At 34.9% G+C, this 15,175-nt stretch overlaps 1 protein-coding gene across 1 annotated transcript in view; it reads right to left on the reverse strand.

Annotated features, from left to right (window-relative positions):
• caskin2 (CASK interacting protein 2) overlaps positions 1–15,175 on the reverse strand; it is a 97,825-nt gene that overhangs the window by 39,904 nt on the left and 42,746 nt on the right. The window contains 4 exon segments of the mRNA XM_056469255.1: positions 4,747–4,859; positions 7,660–7,755; positions 9,858–10,003; positions 12,026–12,123. Coding sequence (XP_056325230.1) covers positions 4,747–4,859; positions 7,660–7,755; positions 9,858–10,003; positions 12,026–12,123 — 453 coding nt within the window.

Consider the following 15,175-nt stretch of genomic DNA (forward strand, 5'->3'; position numbering starts at 1 on the left):
ACTGTTTAAAAACGTTTTAAACTTGTAAAACTCATTCTTGATCACATTTGATGATGCTTGATGATCACAGTGAGCTGATCAGATCTTTTAATCCCAGTTGCTCTGCGCACATCCTGTCTTGTGGATATGATTATATGCGTTACTACAGAGACATGTCAATATGCGTCTGTCAATCAAATTGGGTGGGCAGGGAAAAAATAAATAAATTAATTAAATTAAAAAAAATAAAAAAAATAAATAAATCACAATCCGCAATATGGGCCTATAAATTTGAGGGATTTTGATCCTATTTTAACATAAGGAAATAAAAAAAAGAGAGACTTATTGTGTTTCGATCACTTCAATGTGACACACTACACCTACACACAGTTCTGTCCAAACAGCTTACAAAAGTTGATTTTCATCATAGGTGCCCTTTAACACAGAGACAAGTATATATGCGGACTAACTCAGGGTCTACAACTAGGTCATGATCTAGTACAGGGCCATATAAAAGCATTATCCAAATTTACACACAGCGCCATTTAGAAAACATAATTTCCAATAAATTTATTTAAAGCATGGTTTTCTGCACTGAGAGCTTCTAAAACATAGTTATAGAGCAGAGCAGACTGCTTTCTCGACATTTGCAACCCAGCGCAAGTCTCATGTTAATTCATCCCTCCTTGTTGGGACTTTATTACTGGAGGGAAACAAGCCCAGAGCTGCCACTGATCGAATGTTACGGTGAGCTGCTACAGAAATGTGATGATTTAATAAATAAACAAATGTTAAATTATTGGCTATACATGTGTAATTGTTAAGTTAATTTTCTAAATTAATTATCTAGTGCACAGTTTATATGAAAATGTAAATAAATCTTAAATAAATAACAATCATTTTCATTTGATTAAAGTAAATCATACATGTTTGGACTAAAAAGATGAGTGTAAAATGACTAAATATATTTTTTTGTTTGATCTCTTAACAGGGTCGAACATCCGGAAGAGAAGCGCATGCCACATCTTTAAATATCTAAACTTTGTTTTCTATGAGGTTCATCATGCCGCCCGCTTAAGTGTATGTGTACATGACTATAAACACTGCAAAATATATGCCAGAGTATAAGCTGAAAATGTCACCTCAAAAATAAACATTAAACATTTGGACACACTGTCAAATATGTGTGTACAGTATGTACATACACTGTACAAGAAATGTGGCTGATATTAACATTTTCACAACAAAGCAGTCTATATTTACACAGTGACATATTATGATATTATTTTAAAAAACGTGCGCTTCGAAAGTGTTTTCAAACGTTTATATTCAGAGTTCAAAAAAAGCTGTTGTCATGTAAATAAGTTTGTGTTCTTTAAACTTCAACATTATAATATTTATTCACCAAAGAAACAGTTCATTCATTTCTTGCGCAAAAACAGTCTTCAGCAAACCAACCAACCAAATGCTGCACACTAAGAAGTGCTGATCGTCCTTCTGTTACCACTGTCCATCTTTCCCATGTTTACAAGTCCGAGCATTCCAGAAAGGCAGTGGAGAATAGAGCTGCAGCGTGGACTTTCTTATATGGTTACTGCTAGAGGAGTGTGTGGAGCAGCTGACTGGCTGCTGTAACCCTATTCGGCCTCATTCCTATGCGTGTTACCATCACAGCGCCGTCAGTCCTCTCATTACAGGGCAGTCCAGGTCAACACATGCACACTACTCGCACTACGCTCATTCCACACACTCTTTTCTGCACCTCCCTTGCTCGACAAACATGTCAACAAAGCATCTAGCCAAGGTCTGCCTGGCCACCGGCTTGATACAGCACCACGTCATGCACATAAACACACGTACTGTACAACTCTTGCTATCTTGTTGCAGCTTGCTGCCTGCTGGGGTTGAATTTAAATTAGTTTTGAGGGTGACTTGAGCCTTAGTTAACTCTGATATAAAGAAATGTTTTGGTCAATCCAATCACACATGGAAAACATTCAATTCAGGTGTGAACAGGGTTTGAAATGTTTAGACTTGTCCCTTTTTTAACACTTCCAGTGGTTGTCAAATCCCAATTGAGGCGATTACTTTTGTAGCTACTAAATGTATATGGTCAAATGCATTTAAAAAGCTCACCTATTTGCTATCTAGTGATCTAAATTGGATCATTATGGGCCATGGTGTAAGAAGCTACAAGGTATTTATCAGCGATATCAGTTTTAGACGCAGACTTCAGATATACAAATATGGTACCCTTATATTATTATGATTTGGATTGGCCAATTGAGTTATTGCAGCTTGCATTAGAAATTTACTTAAAACTCCACATGTGCATTGAGACAAGTTATATTTTGTTGCTGCTTCAAAATACGTTATTTCAATGTAAAAGTATGGCTGGGCGATAAAATCGGTATTGGTATTTATTGACCGAACACCATTGTCAATAACGATAAAAAAAAAAAATTTGTTATGAAGCGCTATAGTCTTATTAAAATGTGGCTGCTGAGCACAAGCCTTGGAAGGTATGCCAATAAGCTAAGGGTGTAAGTTTGTCATCTCCAATGGAGGCGCGCACATTTTCCAGGTATACCTAGTTGGAAAACATCTGAACTTTTCTTAATGCTTCAAGTGCTCTGCGATTCATGCAAGTAAAACTAATGAATCTGCTTCACACTTTTTTATGGAATACACACATTTCAGTAATAATGATAGACTAATAACCTGAGAAACACTGCAGTGCTTTTACTTTTCTCCATAAACTTGTATCAGAGCTGCAGCAATGGTTTTTCCGTTTGTCATCCTCTGAGAAAAAACTTGATAGCCGACTAGTTATGAGAGACGCCAGGGGAGCGCGAGTGCAATGTGCATTGAAAATGGTAAAGGAGACCTTGCATTTACGCTTGTCAATTCAGGTCTGAATAACAACACATGCGAAAATGAGTGCTGTATGAGCAGCAGTGTGGAGATTGCAAATAAAAAAAGGATGTAAGGATGTCACCAGAGTGGCTTTTTGGTTTCTTTTGTTGTGCATCCCAGCCGCTAGCACTCCATCTGAAATTTTTTTTAGCATCGGGGTAATGTAGTTAATCAACTTTACAATTTGTAATGCTGCAGTGTTTATCTGAATAATGATGGCTGGTTTCTTTACTTGAAAGCTCGGATTTGATTCTCATAATCTGTTTTGTTTACAGAGTTTGAGGTTTACTGTATCATTATTATTCACACCTTACAGATGTTGACCTACCTTTATCATTGCACACATTTTGTAACATTTTATTTATCAAGTTTAAAGTCTCTTTGACACTTATGTTTATAATTTTATTAAGAGATCAGATATTTTGTCTAAATATTTGTTAAATATTAAAACTATTTGCCTTAGTAATGTTGGTAAATTAATATAAGTGGTCAAATAAGAAAATCTTGATATTCCTAAATGTATTGTTTATATTGAACAATTATCCACACCGAATGATACGGAACATGATAATTTTTTTTTTCAATACCGTCCAGCCTTGCGTGAAAATATTTCAAAATGAATAAACATCACAGTTTGTCTACAAGCTTTATGATCTACTTTCTTAATAATTTGTTACAACCTTTCAAAACACTAATCTTTGCCCTAGTGGTCTTGCTTCACTAGGAAGTCATTTTAAATATAATCAAATTTAGTATGGTCATTTATTTTTAATGGTCATAAAACCCTAGATTGAAGGGTTTAAATTTTCTGAGATTTTAAAAGATTTGTGTGTGTTGAACATCTATTAAGACAATGTTAGATAAACATCTGTTGTATTAGTAATATTAGTAAATAACTAGCTAATTTTGAGATTTTTCTCCTATTTTTATCTTCACGGTTTAAAATCTATGACGGGGCAACAACATGTGTACTTTGATGATGCATCGGTATCTAATAATTATTATTCATGAGACTGAGGTTTCATATCCTATGAGCTATAAGAAGTAACAAATATTTGTCAGAAATAGCCGGTTCTACGAGTGCTGTGCTGTAATGTTTTAAAATGTGACGATAGCAACATTTCCCACTTGCATTTATAGCACTGCTGAGTGGATTATTGAAGACTGCTGATTGGTCATTGTGTTCACACATTCAACAGATATGACTGTGATTGGCTTTAATGATCATTGTTTAACAAGAGCACTTGTACTGGAATGTTTAAATCCACCGTCTATCAGCTTTCAAATGTTGACAGATATGACTTTCAAACAATCCATCGCCCATGGATTTTCTGTCCCTTCAAAGTAGGTATGCATGTGTATCAACTATAATAAATAGAAAATTTTGCATTTCTTCATGCGTTATGTCTAAAATTTAGTTAGAGCCAGAATGATCCACTGACAAATGACAGTTGCTTGCTTCACTTTTTGTTCCATCACACACATTTTTCCCTAGCCTTCTGCTCACAGCTTTGTAAACAATTCTGAGGTAAACTCGTACTAAAAAGAGGGGGATTTCATGACCTTTTAACAAATATACAGTAGTTCAGAATAAGCATGTGGTTTTATTCATTATAACTTCTGTTACACGGAACGACAAAGTTTTAACATCATTTTACACTCATTTTACACATTTTGTCACATTTTATTTTGACTTTAGTTCCATCTAATATGCTTTTTACGTACATGAAATCACTGTAGATTGAATTTGATATGGACACTAAAGCGTCTAATCTTTGACCCATATAGACTGAAAGTGAGATGCAGGGGAGCCCAATTGAATAAATATGTTGTGGTTAGAGAAAAACAGACCTGATGATGTCCTTGTGGCCGTTCCGAGCAGCAAGATGCAGAGGGGTGTTATCCCTGCCGTTCCCTTCTAAAAGAGCCACCACCATGTTACTGTTCAACAACAGCTGGGTCACCTGAAGGAAAGAATAAAAAACACAGTAAGGAAGTAATCCAAAACTAGAACACTTTCAGACAGAAAGTGCTCCAGTTTTTCTGACTGATGTCTAAACAAGATGTCACTGCCAATTGAAAATACTGGAAAGCAAACATTCTAAGCTGTCAGGCCAGGCATATGACTTTGTACTGTTTGGCGTTTGAGAATCTGTCAAATGGAATTTGGTTTCCATAGAGGGCAGAAATCCTCCTGCAGCCCAGCAACTGACTCTCTGCTGCGCTGCTAAATTAGACTCATTCCTTCAGCACGACTCTCGCAGCAGCATTTGCATTCTATAATTCCAAATGACTCGCGCGCGAAAGATTAAATGGAAAGAGTTCGCTCTGGCAAATCTAGTTTAAGGTGAATTAAAGATCCCTCAGCTGGAATTGTCATCATGAGAACCATCTTTTGAAGCGTTTTCATCAAAAGTCACTGAGCTTGTGGCTTTGCGCAGGCAGTTTGTATTAGCTTAATGAGACGCTATGCTTTGTAATACAGTCTTCGCCAAAATAAACATCCTTTACCACTGAATGTGCATTGTAATGCAGTCTACGTTAAAATAAACAAGACCTTGTTCAAGCTCTGTTATGTCATGAACTCCTGATAATTATATTTGAGAAGGTGGTACGGAAATAGACTCTGGATAACTCGGATAGATGTTATAAAGGGCACAGCTATTTTAAATTAGACGAGCCCTAACTAAATTGATGCAGAAATGCTAATAGCTGAACAATTTCACTGCACTTATGTCATCCTCGGGCCTGCTGAAATACATATTTTTGTTCTTTGGTGAACTACCCTGACCCACATATTACTAAATTAAACGTCAGACGCAATATTAAAATTCTGTCAGATTCAATACATAAGCTCATAACTTGTTAATATTAAACGTAAAATACAATTTTCATCCCTAATAAAGCCTGTCCAGCTGAATTTATTTTTATTTTTTTGAATTAAAATCTTATTTTAGTGTTTGCTGGTCTTTAATCAAACTTTAACATTGCGAGTAGTGCAGTGTGTTACAAAGTAACAGAAAATAAAGTGTTTTACATTTTATTATTAGTTAGTTATATATTTCACACTCATAATAAATAATTAAAATCAACAATACTGTATAAATTAATTTAGAGAACTTTGTCAGAAATTACTTGATAATTACTGACTTTGACCTTCCTTTATTTAAGAGTTATCCTTTTGTTAAGAAAACAATGTTATGTTTGATATTAAAAGATATACAAATTAAATTTTTTAATTAACTCTTGACTTGTAAATTTTAAATATTTAAATTCTATTAAGATTTTAAGTAGTACTGAGTCATTAATTAATTCCTCATTTGGTAATTAAAGCACTTTATATTTATAACTTATATTGGATTGGAACTTTAACTTAATCTGACTGTAATGCAATAACATGCACCTTTTGTAAAGCTTTTTTGAAGCAATTATTATTGTAAAAATCACTATATAAAAACTTAAATGTAATAAGTGATTAATTACTAATTAATAACTTTTTATAGGTCATTTACCCAATGCTGATTTTGAGTACGCTGAATATTTAGCTATTTAATTGCGATAGCATTTAAAGCATCTTCAATAACAATTAGGGATGTAACGATTCCCCTGACTCCCGATTCGATACGATTTTCGGTTGAATGTCCCCTGCTGAAAAAAAAACTTTTTCACTGGGGACTGAAATGACTAGTGTGGAGAGTGGAGCAGTGTGTACAAATGTGGTCAATAGGCCCTCTGCTCCAGAGGACTGGTCACTGACAATAAAAAAAAAAAACTATTCTAAAATTACTAATGGTATACTAGGATAGAGATGGGAGTTAAACATGATTATGAAGGTGAATAATTAATATTGCTTGTATAATTAATTAGTATAAGTATCACTGTGATGCACTTAAGAAGAGATAATTTTGAACATTTTTAAATATTTAATAATATAAAAAGCAAGCTATTAAAATATGCATAAACTAATTTGAAAAGGAGAGGATTAAAATGATCTAATACCTGGTTCTGTAACAGAACAGCTTTCTCTTTCAGTCTGAAAAACATCTTTCGCTATCAAAACATTGATGCACTGTGCAATCTCCATAGCACTTGTCAGACAGAGCAAGCAGAGCTGCAAATCATCTGGTGTGTGTGGTTTGGCTTATTAATAGTTTTTTTGCGCGTATAGATGTCTGTGACAGTAGTTTTTGACTGTGTTGACGGTTTATGTGCATCATATTTGTTTTTCTGTTAGTGTATGTAAACGTCTTTTCGCAGTATTTGCACACAGTTTGTGTTTTATCACAGCGCACTTCACCACTATCATTTTACTCTGCCGCTCCACCTCTTGCTCGCCGCTGATGTGCAGGTAAAGAGAGTTTGCAGCTGTAAACGTCCCCTCTTTTCAAAAAATGTATCGCGATTTGTTCAACATTTCTACCGGTTTGAATAGTCACATATTTAAATCGATTTTCAATCGGCTCTCGGTGAATTGTTACATCCCTAATAACAATAATTAAGGTCTAATAAAGCTCTTTAATTCATTAGCATTCTGTTTGAAATTGTGTGTCATTGTGCAAGTGAGCAGCAGATGTATTATTAATTGCATTATGGCTGCATTTTTGCTGCCACACCATATTGCTGTAGCTCATACAGTATATTATTTTTATAGAGTTGAACAGCAAAAATCTATTCCAGGGAAGTGGAATAGCAGTAAGCTAATATGTAAGGTCACAACAGATCATATTGTTGTTGTTATTGAGAAAAACACTCCACACGGCTCACCTTGAGTCTGCCGAACTCGCAGGCCAGGTCTAAAGGGGTCTTCTTCACCTTATTGACAGTACAGGGGTTGGACTGATGCTGTAGCAGCATTTCAGACTGAGATGGAAAAACAGAAACATGCAGTGAATACAGTGAAAGGCCAGAAGAGATGAGTCTGGCCGCATGAGCTTTCTGGGATTTACACAATAGAACATGACATCAAAAGCCATACTGGTTTTAGTCAACTCAAAAGCTGAAATAGCATCCAAAAAGGTCAAGGACTAAGAGGGAAAGGACAAAGAAATTCTGTTGATTCTTTGTAAATGATGTAAATGATTACGTTATAAGGCACACAGTATATCCAGTGACGTGTTTTGTAATAAAGGTTTGAACATTTGGAAAGGGAATACTCTGCATTTCAAGCCAAATGGTCAGTCTAACCTAGTTTTGAGAGGTATTATATAGACAGCCAGGTAAACAAAAAAAATGCATTGTTTGGAAACAAAGACTTGGACCTGCAAGGTAATGCTATATTTGCGAGGGACCTCTCTTTTTTGCCTTGAGCGTGCTACGGCATGTCTTGGATTTTCCTTCTTTTTCCTTTAGAGAACATAAAACACTATGCATCCTTTTTATCTAGCTGCCAGAAAACTGTAAACAGCCTCAAAAGCTAGATTTTGATTAGCCTCGCTTCACATTCCTGAGTCACTATCAAAGTGCAGCGTTCAGCCTTTTTTGCCATTTATTTTGTACATTTTTCTCTTCGGACCAATAATTTCAGGCCTCCTTGTTACATTTTTTTTTTAAAGTGTCAATTGCTTGTTAGTTAGCTAGAAAGCGAGCTCACTATTTTATTTATTCAAACATTGCAATCAAAGTTAAGGCATTATAATATTGACTGCTAGCAGTCCAAATTCTAAACATTAGCATAAACAGGTTGCCAGATTGATGATAGATGAATGCAACTGACAATATTTATTTGTTTATTTATTATATTTTCTGATGTTATGTAGTATAATAAAGTGTGTACTGTGTAAATACAGTGGTTCTATAAGATACACTGCTCGAAAAAAAAAAGAAAAAAAAAAAAACACTCCGATTGAGCACATCTGGGACTTCACGTCTCTCTCAATCCACCTACATCACACTGCACCACAAACTGTCCAGGAGTTGGCTCTTTAGGAGCATCGCAAGACACTGTAGGAAGGCTATACAGGCACATGGTGGCCACACACCCTACTTAGCCTAATTTTGACTTGTTTTAAGAACATTACATCAAAATTGGATAAGCCTGTGTTGTGTTTTTCCACTTCAATTTTGAGTGTGACTCCAAATCCAGCCCTCCATGAGTTAATATTTTTTGAGCAGTGTATTTTACAGGATAAATCCATCTCAATATTAACCCATATATGAGATGAAAATATAACATTATATCTGTAAAAATTCATGAGCTCATTTCAGCCTGGGTTAAAATAACAGCTGGGTTAGAAGACCGTTTGGTTCGTCCATATTTGACGCACAAGTTAATTTCAACCACCAAAATTTGGTTTAATCTAGCATGTCAATCAGCAAATTTGAAAATATTATTATTGTTGTTCTAATTCATGACATAGGTAATGTTGGATATTTGTTTACGTGTACTGAACAATGTTTATATGGGAATAAAAGCTCAAATTACATCGGTTCAACCATAGGGTTCAACATATAAAGCAATTGTGTCTTTAGAAAACCTGAATTAAAATGTCTGATTTTTATAATTTAAATTTTAAATCTCTATGATTTTTTTATGGATGTTATGGATGAAAAGATTTTAAAAGGATTGACAGATTTCATTTTTAAAAATCTTAATTTTATTACCAAACGGACTGTTTTTATTCCTTTGTGTTAAGTTTTGATTTTTGGATAACTTAAATTTCATTTTTTTAAATAAAAGTTGGTCCATCAAAGGATATTACAAGCATAAAACTATACTTTGATATTGGAATGCAAGCTATTTGGGCGAAATAAATGGGCATTTATATTTAAAAAATCATACTGGCCCATAAACTGTTACATCAGTAACATCAAGTCACTAACATACCTGTCAACCAAACCTACTCTGGTACAATGGATGATGATATAAGTGTCTAGAAACTATTTTAATCTTGACATTACTCTCCGCTGTGTCAGTCTAGACAGCCACAAATTGGTCAGAACAGTAGAAATATTGAGCTACATACCACATCATAGTGTCCGTACTGTGCCGCCAGGTGGAGGGGGATCTGTCCATCATGTGAAGCTCCATTCACAGACGCTCCGGCTCTCAGCAGCAGAAGCACAGAGTCAGCCTTCCCCTGCCAAGCAGCATAGTGCAATGGACGCATACCTACAACAGGGAGCAGAAAATCATTATTTTTACAAGACTTGTAATGAAAAAAGCTGTGCATCTGTCTATGGTGGCAAAATCATTCTTCTTTTAAAATTAGAAATTCGTATCTATGTTAAACCAAATTAAGCAATAAAATTCATGTGTACAACTATATCTCTTGATGTTTTAATAATTCTTAAACTTCTATTTGTGTAACATTTATAGAAATTCAACATCTGTCAAGCAAGTTTTAATTGTATGTTAAGTAGATATTGACTCAATGTTATTCCAAACTTACATTACTTAATTTATTTCCAAAGAACACAAAACGAAAGATTTAGCAAAATGCTCAAGCTGCTCCATTTCTGACTATACAAGTGGATGGGGATAGGAACAAACAGTATGAAGTCATTATTATTGACAGTATGATTTATGGTGGCATTAGGGGTAAGTAAAGTTTATATTCTCTTTGACTGATGTAAACCTTATTTACATGTACAAGCAGTACCATAGTTCCTCATATATTTTCTGAATATTATCTTAATTTACAGATATAGGTCATCATTTTTCCAAATACTTATTTTATTTATAAATTGTAAGAATAAAAAATAACAAAGCCTATTTAGGATCACTTGGGAATAAGGTGTTTAATACAGTGGCCGAGAGAGCTTAATGCGCTGCAATTTAAAAAAGCACATGCAATTACAAAAAACACCAGCACATAAAGAAACTATCTTCATCAATTTGACAGCACACATGTTGCAAATTGGTCACAACACAAACAAGCGAAGTAACACGCTGCAAATTGGTCACAACATTTGCAAATATCCACTTAACACAATGGAAATGTTTCTAGGGGACCCAAACACATGACGGACCCTGCTGAGATATGGATGTGTTATGTCGTGTAATCAAGATATTAAAATAAACAAAAAACAACTCGCCTTTCAAAGACCACTAATCACTTCATTGAGCAACAATCACGGCTTAACAACACATCCATATCTCAGCAGGGTCCGTCATGTTTCTGGGTTCCCTAGAAACATTTTCATTGTGTTACGTGGATATTTGCAAGTGTTGTGACCAATTTTCAGCCCGTTTCTTCAGTTGTTTGTGTTGTGACCAATTTGCTGCACATTTCTTCACTTGTTTTTGTTGTGACCAATTCGCAACACGTGTGCTGTCAAATTGATGAAGATTGTTTCTTTATGTGCTGGTGTTTTTTGTAATTGCATGTGCTTTCTTAAATTGCAGCGCATTAAGCTTTCTTGGCCACCGTAGTATAAAGCTGAAAGCAAAAATCCAATTTCAAAATACATCACTATTCCCTCTTGAATGGAGCTGAGTTTTTACCAGCAGATGGCACTCGAGGCTAGTTTATAACCATACACTCAAACGCTGATGAGGACGCAAACTTGTGTGTTCAGCTGATTCATATAAGTTGGCTTTTATGTCAGGAGATTAATGTAACTAACGTCTTTAATGATTATTTTGGGTTCAAGTGGTTTTTCAAAGAAATTGGATGGAAGCTCAATAAGGCTGCTTTTAAAGCATACAGCACCATTTGCTGTTAAAAACTAAGCGCAGAAATTATTTAAGAGAGAAAAATCGATACATTCTGAAAATCTCAGAATCAATTTCGCCACAGCTCTAGTATATTAGTCCTACACCCAGGAATTTTGAAAGTTTGAACCCTATTTTAACAATCTAAGCGCAAAAGCACTCAGATCCTGTCCGAATCCACTTCTGCTATTTTATGCTTACCTTTTAATATGGTTTGGTGCGATTATCACCCGCTATTAAAAAAAAAAAAAAAAAAAACACGACTGAATGTTTTGAAGGAGAAGCTGTAATGCAGCCGTGGCGGGATCAATTTTGGCGTTGTGCCCCGCCATGGAAGAATGAATGTAGCGGAAACCATGAGTGGGAAACTCATGCAGTGCTCATTCGTGCAGTGTGTCAAAGTCAGAAGATCAAAACCAATTTGAAGCTTCTAACATAAATATGCTGAAAAAGAGGAAAAATGGTAAAGTGTCTCACCATTACTGTCTTTAATGTCCACGGTGGCCTGTGCTTCCAAAAGGAGAGACAAAAGGTCAGTAGTGCCAGTGAGTGCCGCATGATGAAGAGCAGAAAATCTAAGAATGGAGAAACAAGAAAAAACAACAGACATGTGTACAGTTAATTTAATTATTAAAGCATTCGGCCAAATTGTTTAGTTTTTTGTAAGAAAGGAGAAGTGTTCACCAAAAAAAAAAAAAAAAAAAAATTTGTCATCTTGTTTCTAGTCCAAATATCTAAAAATTCTTAAATCAAGAAGCATTTTTTAGAAGAGTAAAAAACATTGGGCCTCATTCACTAATAACTGCATACGTTTTCTCAACTCATATGTACATTTGAACTTCATGAAAACTTTCTGTCTAATTCACAGCACGTCCGTACGCACGCACGCATGTTCTTAAATTTGTTCTTCTGTTAGTAAATTTAGAGTGTTTGGCTCTGTTCTAAATTTGCACCCACATGCATGAGGTAAGTAATTTACATGCCCAAACCCATGGCCATGGCACTGGTCCAAAGAAAATTATAAGATGACAAATTATGAACTAAGACTAAGAGACAATTATTGCACCAAAACAAATTTTTAAAAAAAGAACTTAAACGATAATGAAGGTTTTGATGTTGGTTTTAAACTGTGTTTTTGTTGACTAGAAAAGACTGCAAATTTTATGATGCTGAGCAACTTTTTCCAACTGCAGGCACACAGAGTGCTCCGTCAAAACCTGAGGTGCAGCAAGCGAACGCAAGACGTGCACTCTGGACACATGAAAATCATGCAAAACATTTAATGTCAATAAAAACACATTTTAAAAATGTGCCTCTTGCCACAAATACACTGTGTGATCGAGCCATTTATCACTGTTAGAAAACATATCTGTACACTTTCTAAAGATGCAGTGACCGTTGCCTCACCCATTTTTTATGTCATGTTACTTTTTATTCACCCTGTAAACAACATATCTAATTATATGTAGAGGTCTTTTCACATGTTTATAAGGCCCCCAGCATACAAGATTATTGTGTACATGAGATAGAAGTTGTTCTTGAATTTTTTTGTACATTTAGAATTAAAATTAAAATTAAAGTATTGATGAATCAGGATTTATTTAGTTTAAACGTCTTTTTACGCACATTTCACACACACATTTGTGCGTAGCCATGGTTAGTGAATGATTGTCTTGTTTTCAGGTTTCAGAATTCTTCTTTAAAAAGATAACTAATATATGCCAATGGAGTGAACTAAATAGTTTACTCTTTAGTAGAATAATTATAGTATAGTATAATAATTATAGTAAAATCATTGTTTCAAAGCAAAACAAATGTAATAAAAAATGCTTTTTGGTTTAAGAATCAAGATAAAACTAAGAAAGGCTTTTTTGCAGTGTAAACATAAATTGTATGGTGTTGTTAAGCCCTGATGAGACAGTAAAAAAATAAATAATAAAGATGTTCAATCATTTTACAAACAGAACATGACAAATACGCATCTTGTTTATCAGAACAATTATCCATCTGGTCTGAAATGTTGGCCGGCCTGCTGCTGTTTCTGTCACAGAGTTCAGTTGAGTACAAGACCGCCATCAGTCCTGACAGCACTGGCCAATTAACAGTTTCACAGTCACTCTATGACTGGGGATGGTCCAGCTTCTAAAATATGCATGTGTTTGAGGGAATAAAGTGTAGAAAATCTGTTTGATGGATGCTAAAAAGATGAATAAAAGAACATTACCTAAAATAATTTAAAAAGACTGAAATCAGAGTAGACAGGCCTAATAAATCCCCATCCACTGTGTATGTATATTAGCTATCATCCACTACTGCACTGTTCAAGATCTACAGATACAGAAAGCATTGTTATAAATGAAAGAGCTGAATTATGGGATTATAATTTCTCAAATCTGATGCCAAGCGTACTTGGGGATTTATTAATCTACGGGACAATATGTGGTCGTGTGGTTGGCAAACTTTGTACATTCGCTCACACTCAGTTCTAGGAACGGCTGTTAAAAGTGTCAGTGCACCTAATAAGTGTATAATTAGCTCTCTAGATTAAGCTGGCTTTTCCATGAAGACTCAGATTGTTTCAGGGCTTAAAACTGAATCTTGCATATCCCAACAAAGCACTTCTGTCGGAGACGGATAAATTTATAATTTGTATTAAAAATGAATCACAGGAATACCAAGATTTCTTCAGACGTACTTGTCTCTGAGAGAACATGTCTCTGCTTTCATTGGGAGCTCAAGTTTGCTATGTACTATATTATCATTTGTTGTCAGTTTGGACAGGTTCAGTGATGATCCACTGTATATGACGTTGTTCAGAATTTATTCAACAGTTTGAAGGATTAGTTTAGAGGCATTCCTTTCCAGCCCATAAGTGTAACTCAACATGATCATAAAATCCTTCAGACTTGAGTTTAATGATGGATGAGAGATTCATGCATTTTACAGTGAACGCCATACAGCCTCATTTTACCAAAAACAGCCAAAGTACAGAAGACTCAAAAAGCCTAACAGAAATTATTACAGTTCAGATTTAACAAAAGGATCAAGTTCAATCAATTCAAATCAATAATGATGTATAATTATGAATTAATTACATACATGAAAGCTGAAATACACATTTTACAATATATTACAATGTAATTTAAATAATCATCATGCTTCTTTAGAAATCCATGATACATAAATGGGGGGGGGGGGGGGGGGGGGGGGGGGGCGTAATTATTGACCTAGAGAATGTAGACAGTTATGCTGCAGTGGTTTTACTCAGGTCGATCTAAAAAACTAAGACTAGTAAATGGAAGTTGTTTTTATTTTTTAAATCATTTGGAATATTTAACAACTGATTTGGTGGATTACAAGAGTTCTTGAGGCAAAGTGGTTTGGATTGAAAAGGTTTAACATATGATATGAATGTTGTGTGCAATATAAAGTCACTTATGAACTTGCAAAATGCATTTTGTCAGCCCTGGTTTACTGTTATAAAAAAAAAGTTGACAACTCACAATTTTAACTTGCTGGAGAGAAGTTTTTGACTCAGCTACTAACTGAACTACTGCACTTGACTCGATTTAAGTTGAGTCAACTCAAAAAAGCTCTGCAGCAAGTTGCCTTACAACTTTAAATTGA

Source organism: Danio aesculapii, chromosome 12, assembly GCF_903798145.1.
Source record: "Danio aesculapii chromosome 12, fDanAes4.1, whole genome shotgun sequence".
Classification (NCBI taxonomy): domain Eukaryota; kingdom Metazoa; phylum Chordata; class Actinopteri; order Cypriniformes; family Danionidae; genus Danio; species Danio aesculapii.